The sequence below is a fragment of the Littorina saxatilis genome, linkage group LG7 (genome assembly GCF_037325665.1).
Source record: "Littorina saxatilis isolate snail1 linkage group LG7, US_GU_Lsax_2.0, whole genome shotgun sequence".
Lineage (NCBI taxonomy): Eukaryota > Metazoa > Mollusca > Gastropoda > Littorinimorpha > Littorinidae > Littorina > Littorina saxatilis.
This window is the reverse complement of record NC_090251.1, coordinates 40176385-40195611: the sequence shown is the minus strand read 5'-3', so window position 1 is coordinate 40195611 and position 19227 is coordinate 40176385. Positions and strand designations below refer to the sequence as shown.

The 19227-nt window shown below is 42.8% G+C and overlaps 1 protein-coding gene across 1 annotated transcript in view; it reads left to right on the top strand.

Moving 5' to 3' along the window:
* The first annotated feature begins 4238 nt into the window (after window positions 1-4238).
* LOC138970200 (uncharacterized) overlaps window positions 4239-19227 on the top strand; it is a 38115-nt gene continuing 23126 nt past the window's right edge. Inside the window, exon 1 of the mRNA XM_070342694.1 lies at window positions 4239-5910. Within this exon, the coding sequence (XP_070198795.1) occupies window positions 4239-5910 (1672 nt within the window). The remainder of the gene's footprint in view (window positions 5911-19227) is intronic.

Below are 19227 nucleotides of genomic sequence, written 5' to 3'. Positions count from 1 at the left end.
AAACACGGTCCTGTGTTAACTTCATAAGCAGGTTTGAACAGACAACGGACCGGACGCCGAGATACTCCGTTTTTGCAGAGTCAGAGTCGAATGACCATACTTCATGGACGAAGAGATGCGCCAATCGTAGATTTCATGAACGACTGAACCGTATCTTTACTGGGATGTGCAGCATGGGGGGGGGGGGGGGGGATGTATCATTCGTAGATATCATGAATGTCTGAACTGTGCTCTTAACTGGACTGTGTAGCATGGGGGTAAGATATGCATCATTCGTAGATTTCGTAGATTTCATGAACGTTTGAACTGTATCTTTACTGGACGTTGTAGCAAACACGAGGACGGGCCTGGCAGTATTCGTTGGTACGTGTCCAATCCACTGTGGGAAATTGGCTGTTGGCGCATGTGGAGGTTTGGCAGTGATGGAGAAGGATGGAATAATGATAGGAAATAAATGCAGAACTATGTAGATTTGACTAGAGGTCTGTCCGGACTGGGGGACTGACCACTGGTCTAGATTGCAGTGGTGACCTTCCATGTCTGTGATGGTTCCTTCCGTTTGTTTGTAAATCGAATGAATGATTCGTTCTTAATTTGGCAACTGGGCTGAACTGTTTTGACTGATGTGCTGAATGCCCTTGTCAAAGAGGATGAAGTGGAGGTTATTTTCTGTAACATATTTTTGTATTCTTTAATTTCGTTGATTATCCAGATGGGCCTCTGTTTATGTTGTATATTCGCTGCAACTATAAGTACAGGAGTGCGCGGAATGGGTGTATAACGAGACACACATGTTCAAATCCAACTGCTACCTCTTGAGGGTTTGATGTTAGTAGCGATGTCAGAAGATTAGACTGCTGCGCGCGCAGTTGTTTTAATCGAGTCATTTCGACCGTGACCAATGCTTTGTGTTAGAATTGAAAGATTGCTCATCAAGTGTTGCAATGAAAACGACGTAAACCGAACTTGAACCCTTGTTGGAAATGTTTTGATTAGATTTCTGTGTACGGTTCCCTTGTGTTAAGTGTACGGTTCCCTTGTGTTTAGTTTACGGTTCATGTGTGTTTAGTGTACGGTTCTGTTGTGGTTAGTATACTGTGCCTGCCGTTGATCACGGCCGGTTTCGTGTGTGACTGTTGTTTTGGTTTCGTCCACGTGTTATTTGCGTGACGTACGTGTGCTCGACGAAGCATCGTAGTTTGTTATGTTTTCTGGATGCACGAAGGTCACAAGACTTGAGTAACGCTCACCTTGTATTTTTGACCAACTTGGCATAGTTTTAGTTAGCACGTGTTGAGCGGCTATGACTTGCTCTTTTCCGCAGTTATGAACAGGCGACCCTGTTTTGGCTTATCATGATCCGTGCAGTCCATGTTATCAGGTATCAAGCGTAGTTGGGGTGTATTTATTTCGGTATGTTGTCTATATCTTTTTGCCATAACGTTTTCGAACCTGCTATAGCAGCGTTGTTTGGGTGTGTTCAAATGTTAGTTTTGAGTAGTTTTCGGTTTTTAGCCTCATTAACATATTAAGTCGATGTCGAGGATAAACTGTCCTTTTTACGTTAGTACGTTTCTGAGTCTGGAGGGAGAAGGTCGCTTTTTTGATAGTAGCGAACCCGCTGTGTTTTATACTTGTGATTTCCACGGATTTGTGTTTTCATGAGGAACAGTTCCTGCCTGAAGGCGCAAAGGTAAAATATTGTTTTGTTAGTTAAGACTTGTTGTTTTCTAATGTTTGTCTTTGTGTGTTCGTCTCAGTCAACAGAGTTTTAGTGCGTTAGTAGTTTTGGTAGGTGTTGTTATTTTTTCTCTTTTGAAGGTCAATAGTTTTAGGAAGGTATTGTTTATGTCTTTTCGATAATTGTAGTCATGTGTACGTGTTCTCAACGGGATAGTTATTATCGCAGTTGTATGTTTCGTTATTTGACAATTTTGGAGACTATGGTGCTTTAGGAGTTAAGGGTTGTCGGCCACTCTCTGTATGTTATTAAATGTTCGTAGATTATTTCATTGTTTTCAGGTGAATGTTAGTTGAATTGTGGTTTATGTATTCTATCTATTGATATTGTATTATTGTAAGTATTGATATTATATTCTGTGACTTATATGTGGGTTTTTTGTGTGTATTTGCAGTTTTTTACCGAAACGAATATCGAACTTAACCAATCATTTAAGTTCCAAGTTACAAGAAATGGTGGCTGGATAGTTAGCTAAAATAAACAACCATAAATCTTCTTGTTCTTTCGAGTTATTCCTTTGTACCTCCTGCAAGCGAGTCTGTGACGTAGGTTCTGCCTTCCTTAAGATACATGTGCACTCACAGTAAAAAAACTTAGTCTCCATAGACTCCCTTTCCTAGACAAGGAATAAGTATTACGTATAAGCTTTATAATCCCTTAACCACAGCGGGTTTCTACTCAACATTAAGTTGATCAGACCAGAGCGTACTCATGTATAGTAACCAGACCCCTAACCCGGTCTGCTTAAGTTTGGGATGTTCTAGCCTAAGTGAGGCTGACTGATGGCTCTCGTATCCAAAGTCCTTTAAAACTTGCGTTTTATTGAAGAACATTATTGTCGTTTTACCATAACGTGTCTCATGTTGTTTAAAGTATGGCTGAAAAGGAGCATAGTGAAGATTTTGATCTTTTAAGCTTTGAGGAGGACCCCTCACCCGTGCTAGGTGCTCAGCACAGCACTTTAGACCAGGAAGGACTATCTTCTGTTGAAGAAATCGCAGATAGAGATAGCACTGAAATTCAGTCTAAACGAGAAAGAACTTTGACCGAAAAGGGACTGAGTCATGCTATCAGTATTAACCAAGCAAATTTTACTAGCTTGAGAACTCATCTCGACAAATTGTTGTCAACAGTCTCTACTGAACTATGTAAAGATGAAAAAGATATAGAGGTGCTACAATCTCTGAAGGAAAGAATTTCAGCTAGACTGGAAGAGCTGTCGGTGTGTGCCAATAAGTTAAAGACACTTACCCAAGATGACACGTACATAGACTGTTTTACTGACCTGCGTAATGCTTCTCACGAACTGATTTCAAAAATTGTAACAGTCATTACCCCAGCAGGATCGACAGTGCGTCACGAACAGGTGTCAAGACATACTAAATCAAGAGCAAGTAGTCGCTCATCTGGTTTGTCTAGGGCCTCTGGAAAATCGGACAAAGTATATGCTAGGGTTGCAATAGCTGCTCTTCAAATTAAGGCAAAGGGACAGTCCCAAATAAATCAGCTCCAAAATGAAAAAGAGCAACGGGAAGAAGAAGAGGCAGAAGCTAAAGCAAAACAAGAGGCGAAAGAGGCAGAAGCTAAAGCAAAACAAGAGGCGGAAGCTAAAACAAATAAAGCAAATCAAGAGGCTCAGATGAAGGCGAAAGACGCCAAAGCAAAGAGAGACTATTTGCAAAGAATAGAGGCAATCAAATTGCAAACTGAACTTGAGGAAAAGTTGGCGGAATTAGAGATTCTGGAAGAAGCAGACAATCCTTACCCTCTCCCTAAATTAACCCCTGTTGACTTGATAGGATATCAAACAGGGTTAGTTAAACAGGAAATAGGTTTAGGGTATGATAGGGTCCCAGCCACCATTCCCATCAGCCAGCCTACGAGGATGCAGTCCCAGGTCGCAGCCACTACTGGAGACTACCACGTCACGCAGAGAGGCTACATCAAGCTGGACCAGCATGCTGTCCCATCCTCTTCAAGCATCGTGACAAGGACACCTGTCACGACGTCCGTCGTGACTTCCGTCACAACTACGCTTCCTTCATCGATGTACGGCAGCCTCACCAACATCGACGCACATACGCTACAAGGGCTACCGCAGCTTCCCCTCTTCACGACTGCTCAAGCTACTACAAGAGATACCACCCATCCTATCTCTACGATGGGTGTCCCTCTCTTTGGCGCCTCCCTCACGAGCTCCCACGCAGCTCGTGCTTCGACGGTCAGCCACCCTGCCCATAGTGTGACGTCTGCTTACCCTCCCCATAGTGTGACGTCTGCTTACCCCCCCTCACTTCCCGTCTCCGATCCTCATCATGCTTGGGATGCAGGTGCCCCACGCGAGACTGGAAGGTTCGACATCTACGGCCTTAGCACTCCACCCCGTCACATCGACTTCTCACCCTCAGTCTCTACACCTCATACTGAGGTTCTTGACCCTCGTCTACGCCCTCAGTTCAGCTCCTTCTTGCCCACCGTCCCACACCAGCAATAGCGTATGGATCACTCGCATCTGCCCATCGGCTTTCCGAGCGCTGCTTCAACTGGACTAGAGGGCGCTGAGAGAACAGGCAGAAACCCCCAGGTCAGGTTCGAGGATCAAGCATCTATGCCCAATTACGGATCGTTCAACTCACCTACGTCTCAGCACGACTCCTACTTGGAGTCGGTAACGAAAACACTCGCTGAGGCGTTGACGCTGAACCGACTGCCGCTCCAGGAGCCTTGTGTCTTTTCTGGAGACCCACTGTTGTATCCGACCTGGAAAGCCTCGTTCTCCTTCCTCATAGAACGACAGAACATAAGGTCAAACGAGAAGTTGCTCTACTTGCAGCGCTACGTGGGCGGCATTGCGAAGGAAGCAATCAACGGTTTCTTTCTCATGACTCAGACAGGAGCATACGAACAAGCACTATCTGTTCTCCAACAACGATTTGGGAACTCTTACGTCATCAGCACGGCTTTCAGAACCAAGTTGGACAACTGGCCCGTCGTGAAGACCAAGGACTCAGTTGCTTTGCGATGTCTCGCTGACTTTCTACAGCAGTGTGCAGTCGCTGCCAAGGAGGTTGGTGGCCTAGAGATTCTCAACGACGCACACTACCTCAAGAACATCGTCGAGAAACTACCAGACTGGATGGTACGTCGTTGGGCCAGAAACGTTGTCAGCACCAAGTTTAACAAGCAGCGTTACCCTACGTTCGACGAACTCGTGACCTTCGTCACCTACGAAGCAGAGATTGCCACAGATCCTGTTTTCGGGATCATGTCCTCTACGTCTACTGTCAGCGCCAGGTTGCCCGTCAAGAGTAAAGTCGCTATGGCCACGTCTGGGGAGTCAGCGGAAACGAAATGTGAATTCTGTGGATACTCTGGTCATGACATTTTGGCATGTCGAAGTTTCATGAAGAAGACAGTCAAGGAACGTCAGGAGTTTGTCTTCAAACGAGGACTCTGTTTCGGCTGTCTCCTGAGTGTCGACCATCGTTCTCGTCAGTGCAAACAGAGGGCTACGTGTGAAACATGTTCCAAGCACCATCCGACCTGCATGCATGACAGAGATTTTGTACCATTCAAGAACACAGACCGTGACTCGGCTCCCACAACCAACACAAACTACGCAACTCACTTGTCAAGCAAGCCCATGGAATCAGCATCCGCAAACGCAGCTCAGTCTGACAGCTGCGGAGTACTGACTGCGATGATTGTGCCAGTCTACGTCTCTTCCATCGACAATCCGGACAGGGAGGTCCTCACCTACGCCCTATTAGACACGATGTCAGACGCTACTTTCGCCGTGTCTTCCGTAGTCGAGGGTCTCGGAGCGACGGCGAGACAAACTACACTGAAGGTGTCAACTCTCACAGAAACCGACACACTGATTCCTTGTACCAAATACACGGGTCTGAGAGTACGATCCTACTTTTCTGAGAATGACTGGATCAATCTACCTCCAGCGTTCTCCAGGGACTTTTTAGACATTCACAAGGATCACGTGCCCACTCCAGAGACAGTTGCTAGACATCCTCACTTGCGAAGACTGGCGACCAATCTGATTCCGTTGCAGCCTGACTGCGAAGCGGGTCTTCTGATAGGATACGATTGTGCTGAGGCACTCATGCCAGTCAGCATCGTCTCAGGGGTCCCTTACGGTGTCGAAACGCGTCTGGGTTGGTCAGTCGTTGGACGGTCTACACACCCTACCTCGTTTGACTCCATCGGATCTTCCCATCAGGTCAGAATGCAGCAATCTGCAGTAGAGGAAGACAGAGTCGCGTTCGTGTACAGGTCAAGCGTAAAAGAAGCATCTGCATCGGACTTGTTGTTTGCCATGGAGAGAGACTTTGTTGACCTCGAAGTAGGTCAAACCTCACAAGACGATTTGCGTTTTTTGAAAATCGTACAAGACAATGTGACAATAAATTCAGAGGATCACTATGAAATGCCACTGCCATTCCGATCAGACAATCCTACACTGACAAACAACAGAGGTGCTGCTCTCAAACGAATGATGGGACAATAAAGTAATGAAAATTAAAAAAATTAAAAAAATTAAAAATGAAAATGAAAAAGGAAATGATGATTGTGAGTGTTTATAATGACCTGGAATGTCTTGATTAATAATTAATCATAATGCTTATTGCAGCTTGTTTTGTTTGGTACATGTTACGATGTAGTAGAGTAAGAATATGTAGCGTGGTGGTCCCAAGGAGCGGGATCACTGCTTAAAGGCTAGATAGAATGTGTAGCGTGGTGGTCCCAAGGAGCGGGATCACTGCTTAAAGGCTAGATAGAATGTGTAGCGTGGTGGTCCCAAGGAGCGGGATCACTGCTTAAAGGCTAGATAGAATGTGTAGCGTGGTGGTCCCAAGGAGCGGAATCACTGCTTAAAGGCTAGATAGAATGTGTAGCGTGGTGGTCCCAAGGAGCGGGATCACTGCTTAAAGGCTAGATAGAATGTGTAACACGCAAGTGAATGCGTAACAAGTTTGAACAAGTACAATCAACATTGATAAGTTAAGGAGTGATTTGTTTTTTTTGTTTTTTTGTTTGTTTTCAATACTTGCGGAACGTTAAGGAATATTATGATATGGATGGCCAACTCAAGAATGAAATTTTGTGCTTATGTTGCATGATTGGTGGAGAATCTTGTTTTTGCCGTTTGGAATAGAAAGTTTGTTTTTGTAAAACATAACCATGGTACGGAAGTTTGTTTTTTGTGTATGATGGTGCTTATTTGAAGGATTAACTTGCAGAAAATTGGAGCCTTGTGTTCACTCCCTTTTGATAAGGTGGTTTTGTTTGTATCCTGATAAGGATGTCGTTCAGCACGTCTTTTTGAGAGCATGTTATTTTTTTGTTTTTTGAATTATTCATAATGTTTGATACGTGTGTTAGTTTAATGTTGACAGGATGGTCAATGTTGATGGTTTCCAACGATAGATGTTGTGATATCGTTGGTCGTGTTTTTCGAATTTTAAGTCCTCTGACAGTCCCAGTTTGATTCTGTTTTTGGGGCAATTGTAAGTACGTTTTGGAAGGTTCATATCTATGTTCCAAGTGTGTTCATAGTCGTGTTTGAACAACTGTAAGTTTTAAAGGTTCAAATCTATGTTCCAAGTGTGTTCATAGTTATGTTTTGAATAACTAAGTTTAAAGGGTTCATATCTATGTTCCAAGTGCGTTCATAGTCGTGTTTTGAACAACTGTTAAGTAAGTTTGAAAGTTTCGAATCTATGTTCCAAGTGCGTTCATAGCTACGTTTTTGAAGGTGAGTTAGAAGGTGTAGTGTGGTGGTCCCAAGGAGCGGGATCACTGCTAAAGGCGAGTTAGAATGTGTAGTGTGGTGGTCCCAAGGAGCGGGATCACTGCTAAAGGCGAGTTAGAATGTGTAGTGTGGTGGTCCCAAGGAGCGGGATCACTGCTAAAGGCGAGTTAGAATGTGTAGCGTGGTGACCCCAAGGAGCGGGATCACTGCTAAAAGCTTGTTAAGTAAGTTTTGAAAAGTTCATATCTATGTTCCAAGTGCGTTCATAGTCATGTTTTGAACAACTGTAAGTAAGTTTGGAGGAACAAAACCTATGTTCCAAGTGTGTTCATAGTCTTGTTTTTTGAGTAACTGTAAATAAGTTTTGGACAGGTTTCAAGTTTATGCCTTGTGCGTTTTATAGTCTCGTTTTGAGCAACTGTAAGTGGGTACGAGTAGAATTCTTTTGTAAGTTAAGTTTTCACCCTAAAACGGTTTTTGATGTTTTGGTTGTTGTGTTGAAAGCGCATTAGCGCGCTTTGTGGTGGGAGTGTGCCTGCCGTTGATCACGGCCGGTTTCGTGTGTGACTGTTGTTTTGGTTTCGTCCACGTGTTATTTGCGTGACGTACGTGTGCTCGACGAAGCATCGTAGTTTGTTATGTTTTCTGGATGCACGAAGGTCACAAGACTTGAGTAACGCTCACCTTGTATTTTTGACCAACTTGGCATAGTTTTAGTTAGCACGTGTTGAGCGGCTATGACTTGCTCTTTTCCGCAGTTATGAACAGGCGACCCTGTTTTGGCTTATAATGATCCGTGCAGTCCATGTTATCAGGTATCAAGCGTAGTTGGGGTGTATTTATTTCGGTATGTTGTCTATATCTTTTTGCCATAACGTTTTCGAACCTGCTATAGCAGCGTTGTTTGGGTGTGTTCAAATGTTAGTTTTGAGTAGTTTTCGGTTTTTAGCCTCATTAACATATTAAGTCGATGTCGAGGATAAACTGTCCTTTTTACGTTAGTACGTTTTTGAGTCTGGAGGGAGGAGGTCGCTTTTTTGATAGTAGCGAACCCGCTGTGTTTTATACTTGTGATTTCCACGGGTTTGTGTGTTCATGAGGAACAGTTCCTGCTTGATGGCGCAAAGGTAAAATATTGTTTTGTTAGTTAAGACTTGTTGTTTTCTAATGTTTGTCTTTGTGTGTTCGTCTCAGTCAACAGAGTTTTAGTGCGTTAGTAGTTTTGGTAGGTGTTGTTATTTTTTCTCTTTTAAAGGTCAATAGTTTTAGGAAGGTATTGTTTATGTCTTTTCGATAATTGTAGTCATGTGTACGTGTTCTCAACGGGATAGTTATTATCGCAGTTGTATGTTTCGTTATTTGACAATTTTGGAGACTATGGTGCTTTAGGAGTTAAGGGTTGTCGGCCACTCTCTGTATGTTATTAAATGTTCGTAGATTATTTCATTGTTTTCAGGTGAATGTTAGTTGAATTGTGGTTTATGTATTCTATGTATTGATATTGTATTATTGTAAGTATTGATATTATATTCTGTGACTTATATGTGTTTTTTGTGTGTGTATTTGCAGTTTTTTACCGAAACGAATATCGAACTTGACCACGCATTTAAGTTCCAAGTTACAAGAAATGGTGGCTGGATAGTTAGCTAAAATAAACAACCATAAATCTTCTTGTTCTTTTGAGTTATTCCTTTGTACCTCCTGCAAGCGAGTCTGTGACGTAGGTTCTGCCTTCCTTAAGATACATGTGCACTCACATATACGGTTCCCTTGTGATTCGTGTACGGTTCCGTGGTGTTTAGTGTACGGTTCTCTAGCGTATAGTGTGTGGTTCCCTTGTGTTTAGTGTACGGTTCCCTTGTGTGTGTAAGGTTCCCTCGTAATTAGTGTACGGTTCCCTAGTGTGTGTAAGGTTCCCTCGTAATTAGTGTACGGTTCCCTTGCGTTTAGCGTACCGCTCCTTTGTGTTTAGTGTACCGTTACTTTGTGTTTAGCGTACGGTTCCATTACGTTTAATAATTATACGGTTCGTTTGCGTTATGTGTACGGTTCCCTTGTGTTTATTGTACGGTTCCCTTGTGTTTTGTGTGCGGTTCCGTTGGGTTTAGTGTACGATTCCGTTGCGTTTATCGTACGGTTCCGTTGCGTTTAGTATACGGTTCCCTTGTGTTTCGTGTGCGGTTCTGTTGGGTTTAGTGTACGGTTCCGTTGGGTAATCGTACGGTTCCGTTGCGTTTAGTGTACGGTGTCCTTGTGTTTAGTGTACGGTTCCTTTGTGTTTCGTGTACGGTTCCGTCGCGTTTAGTGTGCGATTCCGTCGTGTTCAGTGTACCGTTCATTTGTGTTTAGTGTAAGGTTCCGTTGCTATTAGTGTACGGTTCCCTTGTGTCAAGATTAGCGTACTAAAGAGAATATAATCTTGCGAATGAAAATGGCACACTTATGTTCGACCAAGAACTTCGAGAACAAAATAATAGATTCGCACATAGAATTCGTGACCGGGTTGAAACAAAGTTGTCTACCCCAGTACTAGGCGAACTATTAATCTAACAAAAGCTTGATTTTGCGCTTGAGGGTGTTCACATGAATGCGTATATAGAAGACTATTTCAATCAATCAATAGGAAGCTTATATAGCGCGTTTTCCGTGGGTACAGTTCTAAGCGCTTGTCGAAGAGTTGTCAACACAGAACTAACAAAGAAACTAACATCTACAGACGGACACGAACCCTATCACACACTAGCAAACCCTGATAAACATACAACAAACAACTGTTTAACAACAATGTACACATCAATAGCTAGGTCCAAACAAAATAATATTAAACACAAAGAAAACACCTCTCACAGAGCACAGCACAAGAATGTCTTTTGGGGCATAACACATCACGTCGAACATGAAAGTCGCAGCCAGCTACGGGAAGAACTGAGTCTTCAACCTACTCTTGAACGCGTCAAGAGAGGGGCTCTGGCGAAGCTCAAGCGGCAGGGAGTTCCAGACGGAGGAGGGAAATGCACGCTGACCAGCAGATGCGAGTTTCGAGCGAGGGATGTGAAGGCGGAGTGGGTCAGCAGCAGAACGAAGGGGACGGTCGGAGGGCTGGGTGTACAGGTCCAGGGAGGATTGAAGGTACTCGGGAGCAGAGTCGTTGAGACACTTGTAGACCAGAGAGGACAGTTTGTAGGAGATTCGGGTGTTGACAGGGAGCCAGTGCAAGGAGCGAAGTAGGGGGGTGATGTGGTCTCGCTTTGTCTTCCTCAACGTCAGCCTGGCAGCAGCGTTCTGGACTCGTTGTAGGCCATGAATGGATGAGGCGGGGAGGCCAGCCAGAAGGGAGTTGCAGTAGTCCAGACGACTGAAGATGAGGGAGACAACCAGCTTGACACAGGCGTCGTGGGTGACTTAGCGACGGATGGAGGCGATGCGTCGTAGGTGAAAAAAGCAGGTATTGATGATGAAGGAGATGTGTGTCTGCATGGAGAGAGTGGAGTCGAGAAAGACGCCAAGGCTCTTGACAGCAGGGGAGAATGGAACAGTCGCGTCATCCAGCTGGAGGTCGGTCACAGTGAGGGAAGCAATCTTCTGTCGTGTTCCAACGAGAAGGGCCTCCGTCTTCTCACTGTTCAGCTTCAACTTGTTCTCAGTCATCCAGTTCTTGATGTCAGTGAAACAACTGGAGATGGATCCCAGGAGATGGTCAACGTCCTCCGGCTTGGCGCTGTTCTGAAGTGGCTTGCATATTTTGTACGAACCTGTTTTATTTTAGCTAGACGGCTTCACTGGCTGTATGAGTGCTGCGCAAAATGAGCAGTTTGTGCGAAATCCATTTTGTATGTTGGCACTGCTGCCAGGTAAAAACAATAAAAAATCAACTACAAAATCTTACTACGCACAGAAAGTATAGCCAGACTGTTGAATGTTGGTAAGAGTTCAAGCTGAAGGATGTTTATACACAATGCACACAATCGATGTATCTGACTTTTGTGGCAGGGACTGTGGGACATGAGGAGGAAGGTATGTCAAAATAATGAACAAGTATTATGTAGTGTTTGTGTTTGTGTTTGTGTGTGTGTGTGTGTGTGTGTGTGTGTGTGTGTGTGTGTGTGTGTGTGTGCGTGCGTGCGTGCGTGCGTGCGTACGTGTGTGTGTCTGTCTGTCTGTCTGTTTACTGAATAACACTCTTTTTAGCCGCTTAGCGAGTTATTTTGAGTTGGGGGCTAAATGAGTTTCATAAATCCATGAATAAAGTGGTTTGATTAGCTTTCGTTTGACCTGGCATAGAAAGCTGCGTTTGTATTCATTTTTTTTTAAATGTATCATATTTTCTCCTGATTAAAATAAAAAAAAAGGTTTGCTCCAAAAAAGCAGAAATGGCATGTCAGAAGTGAGAGAATGTTTTAGATGTTGTTACCCCGAACTCAGCATGCCCAGAAACTGTAAATGTCTCCAAAAAATTTGAAACACGACAGACGCTGCGTGCTTCCATCCGGCGACCAATTTCATTTTGGCGCCAGTGCAACAAAACGTCTATTTACGACTGCCCGCACTCGTGCTGTGTCCAAATTGCCCGGATGTCGATGGCAGCCGTTTTATGTGTGATAGCTAACTCGCAACACCAAAGAAGCCTGATATTTAAAATGCATGGCACTCGCGCGCTTATTCCCAGCAATAATTATGGAAACACGCAAAATACTCCAGCCTCCGGCAAGAGTTTGGTTAGATTGTATACAGTCTGGACGAGTTGTGATTGGGAAGATCGTAGAGAGAACTGAACATGTAATTTGGGTTGCCTCGCCCTTTAGCAACAGATACATCATGTCTTCGTTTCTGTTAAATAGTCGTGGCCATTTTCAACTTTGGTCCATGATTGATTATTTAAGTAAGGTGCAAAGCAAAATTATAGCACCCAATGTGATTGAAGTCAGTGCTGCTCCTGACAATCCTGTGCGTCATGTATCATGCCAATGAGATACTGTTCGAGCGTAATGGTGTTACACTTCTAAAAATCCAGGCATCAGGATCACAGTCCGTTTGCGGAACACTATTGTCATAAGCTTTTGAGAATTATCTGTTGTGACGTAAAGAATTATAACATTTATCGAGTTTTGCGACTCAATGTATCAACGATCTTGTCAGACATCGAACACACATTCCGCTAAGTCTTCTGTTTGTATGATTTTCTCACAATAACTTGTCTGTCTATCCATAACAAAGACCATTTGGTCGATTCACTTGTGGATGTCTTTGTTTTGTCAAAAAACTAAACTTACAGTAAAGATAATTATTGTGTAAGACAATATCATTTTTTTAGGAAGATGGTACGTCAAAACACATTCCCGTGTTTGGGAATTACGTTCACAAAAAGCAAGACGGTATCAATTATACCTTAAGCTTCCGTTTGAAACTTCGAGGTTGTCATCGTGGATTGACGCCCGATCAAAGCATCATTATAGCCCGACGTAGCGAGGCGACTGAGGGCTTTACTTGGGCTTTGGGAATTGATTAAATTACAATGAAGCTTGATTGAAAATGACTATCGTATTTGTCCACGGAACTTACGAGAGCAGGACTAGTACAGTGGAACCCGCTTTTAAGACCACTAACATTTGACGACATTCGGATCTAAAAAGGAGGAGAGGGGGGGGGGGGGCGGGGGGGGGGGGGGGGTAGAGGGAGTCGTCCAATTGAATTGAGGTAAATTTACAGAGGTTAGGAACAAAAAATCGGAAAGAAATGAAGGTCTTACAGGACGAGCTGAACATTAAGAATAAATTTATGTTATAATAATAATAATAATAATAAGAACATTTATATAGCGCTAAATCAAAAACTTTCGTTAAAAAGGCTTGCTCTAAGCGCTTGACATCTAAACTAAAACGTCATGCACACTCTTTACAATGATGTACAAGAACTTCATGTCACACTCTTTCATTCAGTATAGCACCATTCACACAGTTGTTATTCTGTACAAGACAATAAGTTAGTCTAACATTTAGAATGTTCATAAGATGAAAACAAGAAAAAACCAGACTGATTAAAACAACTGCTTAGTGCTAACAAAGCATGAATCTTAATGATAACGTAATACATGTTTCACTGTTAAGACCATAAAAAAAAAAAAAAAAAAAAAAACCTATGTGCTAAAATAACTTCAAACTTTTAAGAACTTCTTATAAGATACACAGCACATCTAGATAAACACCAGAATGATAAAACAAAAGGCAACTCGTTAAAACTATTAAATGCATCAATGTCTAAAACACGAAAGACTCAAATATAAGATACACAATTCTCTAGAATTGTTTATTAAAAAAAACTGAAACCGACCTGCTATGTTATGATTATTTTTATTTATTTATTTATTTAAACATATTAGTTTACTGATAAAGTTTGTTGATTTAAAAATGTACACATTTGACTGAGAAAAGGAAAGATCTATGAAGAAGGTTTGCTCCAAGCCACACACACACACACACACACACACACACACACACACACACACACACACACACACACACACACACACACACACACACACACACACACACACACACAAAAGGCAAAAAAATAATTGTAGTTGCAAACCTGCATGCAACTGAGGTTAAAAAAAAAAAAAAAAAAAGGTCTTACAGGAGGAAGTCTTACATGGGTTGTGGGGGGGGGGGGGGGCTTAAAAAGGAGGTTCCACTGTACCTTTATGCGACCAAAACCTGGTCACTGTTCTCAATACCTGGCGTTCGTTCCCAACACCGCATACGTTCCCGACACTGAGCAGTCCGCTTCAGACACTGTGACCCTCATGGCCTTCAGTATGTGTCACGTGCCTGTCAAAAATGTTTGTCAGCGGTGGACAAAATAATGAAGAAATGTGTGGAGAATTGTTATCTCTATTCTCCTGTGTATTTGCTCGCTGTCTGGGGAAGGCAGACAAATGCCAGTCTGTCCACAATGAGAATGCTTCGTGTGTGCAATGTACAGGTCAGGAATGTCAAGCCAAGGTAAACACAAAGAAGTTCTTTTTTTGTGATAGATATCGATCAGTAGATCATTTTCGTCTCGGTTGGTTTGGTTGTTTCGAGTAAGCAAAGGAAGGTAATGTGTTAAGAGTTTATTATCAGAAAAAAAAAGTATGCTTCAGCAGGGGCGTGTGTGTGTGTGTGTGTGTGTGTGTGTGTGTGTGTGTGTGTGTGTGTGTGTTGTGTGTGTGTGTGTGTGTGTGTGTGTGTGTGTGTGTGTGTCTGTCTGTCTGTCTGTCTGTGTGTCTGTTTCAATGTCTATGTGTCTTTGTGTCTGTCTGTCTGTGTGATATCTTTTTCTAATGCCTGTCAATCTGTTTTCCCTACAGTTTGTTTCCTTTTGTATGTCAATATCCCACAACAATTTATGTCCTGTTCTTCTGTCTATTATTTCGTGATGTCTTTCCTTTCTTTTATTTACTTAACCTATTACACTGTTTTAGTTGATGTTGTTGTACTGTACATGTTTTACAGACTATAATTGTCTTGTATTTTTCTTCCCTTTTCGATCAATGTATGCATTGAGAAGTAATTTGCTGTCATGTGTTCCTTATCTGCGCTTGACATTCTTGCGGAGTTGACAGAATGATTGGCCTTTTCTGCGTTGACTTTGCTGCTGTTTCTTCTTCTTTTTTTCCCCCTTTCTATTCAGTTAACAGCCAGTCGATTCGATTTCTTTTTTTCTTTTTTTGTATCTTCGTCTTCTTCGACTCTATTTCGTGTGTCTGCCTGCGGCTCTGTCTACCTCCATTCCCTTTTGACTGTGTGTCCAGTTGTTTGTGTCTTAGTCAATCTTGTTCGGTCTGTATGGTTGTGTCTGCCTTCAAGTCTGTCTGTCTGTATGCACTACCTATTGTCTGTTTGTCCCGTTTTTTTGTGTCTTAGTCAATCTTGTTCGGTCTGTATGGTTGTGTCTGCCTTCAAGTCTGTCTGTCTGTCTGTATGCACTACCTATTGTCTGTTTGTCCCGTTTTTTTGTTTCTTAGTCAATATTGTTTCAGTCTGTCTGTTTTGTTGTTCCTTTCTGTGTGTGTGTCTGGTTGTTTGTCGTTATCTCCTGTCTGTCTGTCTCTCTGTCTGTCTGTCTGTCTGTCTGTCTGTCTCTCTGTCTGTCTGTCTGTCTTTCTATCTGTACGTCTCCCCTCCCGTTCTCCCCTTCACCAACCACCAACCAAAACCATTTGTTCTGGAACCAGCTTCTGGGCTCTTATTTTCATTCTCTCTGCCTAAGAACCGTATCTCTTCCCTTCCGATGCAAAAGTAAATCGCCATGTGATCATCATTGGCGCTTCCACCGAACGACTGTAACATCCATGTATCTATCACCATCGACTAATCAATGGCAACTGAATACTTAACATGTTGTCGGGTTGGTGGGTAATCTTCAGAAATAAGGACATGTCCTTTCATCTCAATATCACTGGCAGGAATACGGTCATCTCCAGTCATCTGCTGGAAATTAGGACAATAACAGAAATCTCTAGCAAAAACGGACATATTAATTCTGCCACCACCACGAAGAGACATCTCTTGTCACCTCCAGGAATAATTCATCTCAAGGAATTCAGCCATCACATCTGATATCCAATAACAATAACATTTCCGTGTATCTCTAGAAATTCGGAATCACTTGTCATATTCTGGAATAATAACGCATGCATGCATCTCCAGGAATATCCAGGATTATGGAAATAGTCAGGAATATTGGTATATCCAGTCATTTCTTAGAATGCACACATTATATGAAGGCCTCTTCATTCACTTCTAGAAGTTATGCCATCTCCAGGAATTGTGATTTAATTTTTAACCCGGAAGAACTGCCTGGCACTTTTCAAGAAAAAAAAAGACATTCTTAGTCATCTCCAGGATTAAAGACATTATCCACTCATCTAAAACAACAACCGTGTAAGGTCATCTCCAGGAATTCAGGTGTGTCTCGGAGGAGTACTATCCCCAGCTATCTTCAAGAATAAGGCCTTATTAGTTACTTCCAGAAACTAATGACATATTAAGTCAGGTCAAGGAATAGTGACGTCACGGGACGTATCACATATATATTACATGGAGTAATATCCAAGGGTGCGGACATGTTTGTAACCTCCAGGATTGAGGACATCTCCAGTCACCCCCAGGAATAAGGACATGTTCAGTAATCTACAGGAAAAAATACATCTCCATACAACTCCAGGATTCATGACATATCCAGTCACCTCCATGAATGAAAAAAACTACTCTCAGTTATCTCCAGGAACATGGACACACCTGTCACCTCCAGAAAACATAACACCTCCAGTCACCTCCAGGAATGAAACAAAACTCTCAGTAATCTCCAATACAAGGACCGTCCAGTCATCTCCAAGATTAAAGACATCTCTATTCAACTCTATGATTCAAGATATCTCCAGTCACCTTCAGGATTATAATAAAACTCTCAAAATACAAGGACCGTCCAGTCATCTCCAAGATAAAAAACGCTCGCGCTGGACCCGAGTACTCTTCAGACTGGCTCGCTCAATAAATATAAAAAACGCTCGCGCTGGACCCGAGTACTCTTCAGATTGGCTCGCTCCCCCAGTATGAAAGTTTTTGTCTTGTGCACGTTTAAGACCAAGTGATTGATCTGTGTGAATTACAGGCATTCCCTTTGCTATATAAATACATTGCATGCGAGCCGAGGATGTGCGTGGTGACTGGCCTTTCTCTTTTATTTGTAATTTGATCACAGTGAAAATGCACACACACACATTCACACACACACACACACACACACACTCTCTCTCCCTCACTCCCTCTCTCTCTTCCTCTCTATCTCTCTCTCTTACACACACACACACACACACACACACACACACACACACACACACACATGACACACACACACACACACACACACACACACACACGAGTACAGACTCATGCACGCGCACGCACACACACACACACACAGTGACACACACACACACACACACACACACACACACACACACACACACACACACACACACACACAGTAACACTAACACATGTGCACAAAATGAACACACACACACACCGCGCGAGAGAAAAAGACGTCAAAGACTTTTGACCGTGACGTAATCTTTTTATGACGCTATATTTCTCGTCAATGTGTGACGCGTTCGGCTGTTCTATGAGACTGCCTGGCTGGCTGTGGCTCCGCGAATTCCCCCCGCCGCCAAGTCGTTTTTTTGTGGTTTATTTCGCATTTAGGTCCCAGGTAACATTATGAAGTTTTAATACGATCAATCGGACCTATTATCAAGTTAGTGTATCAACTTTTGAACGAACTGCGCCCAGTAGTTTCCCAGCAATAAGCTGTTAAGTCGAGACACACACACACACACACACACACACACACACACAGACAATTAAAGTCTGCTGGACCCTTGTACTAGCGTACTCGGGGATAAATGTTTGGAACGTCTGTGGTGTGAATGTTGATTTCTGACCAGAAATGCAGATCTATCTCTGGCCGATTCATAGATTCAACCTACAAACTGCGACCTCATCTGTGATCAGATATGTTTCGACAAGCATTAAACGGATGAAATTAACCACATGCAGTTTATTCTTCAGAAAAATGCACACAAAAAATGGGTTGGGTTCGGTGATTTGTACATAAACGTCTTCCTCGCTATAGATTCGCTGATTATTTTGTCTTATGAAGCCGTCATCAACACGAACACAATGATTGCAGAAGCAAACTCTGTACCTACACGACCGAGACACAAGACTGATTATTTCACAGCTGCAATGTGAATAGAGAACAAAGACGTTTTGGGTAAGCTTACTCACGTCAGGTCTTCACTGACAAGCTAGGAACAGACGGAAAATTCCGAACAAAAGTAAATGACGTCAAAGTCTCTTTGCTTTGCGTGTAACTTTGTCATGACGTATTTTTGTGTGACGCGTTCGGCTGTTCTATCAGGTCAATGGCTGCGTGTTGCCCCGCCGGTGTGAACTCCTCCTACGGCCAAGTCGTTTTTGTGGTTTATTTCGCATTTAGGTCCCAGGTAACATTATGAAGTTTTAATACGATCAATCGGACCTATTATCAAGTTAGTGTATCAACTTTTGAACGAACTGCGCCCAGTAGTTTCCCGGCAATAAGCTGTTAAGTGGAGAAAGACACACACACACACACACACACACACACACACACACACAGACATACGATTAAAGTCTGCTGAGCCGTAGTACTAGCGTACTCGGGGATTACAGACATCTCTATTCAACTCTATGATTCAAGACATCTCCAGTCACCTCCAGGAATAAAACAAAACTCTCAGTAATATCAAATACAAGGACCGTCCAGTCATCTCCAAGATTAAAGACATCTCTATTCAACTCTATGATTCAAGCCATCTCCAGTCACCTTCAGGAATGAAAAGAAACTCTCAGTAATCTCCAGGAATAAGGACACGCCATACAATCATCTTCTGAAACCATAACACCTTCAGTCGCCTCCAGGATTAAAAACATCTGCATTCAACTCCAGGATACCGGACATCTACAGTCATCTCCAGGAATGGAAACAAAAACCTCTCAGTAATCTCCAAAACAAGGACAACCCAATCACCTTCAGGATTAAAGACATCTTCATTTAACTCCAGTATTCAGGACATCTCCAGGAATGGAAAAAAAAAACCTCTCCGTAATCTCCAAAACAAGGACAACCCAATCAC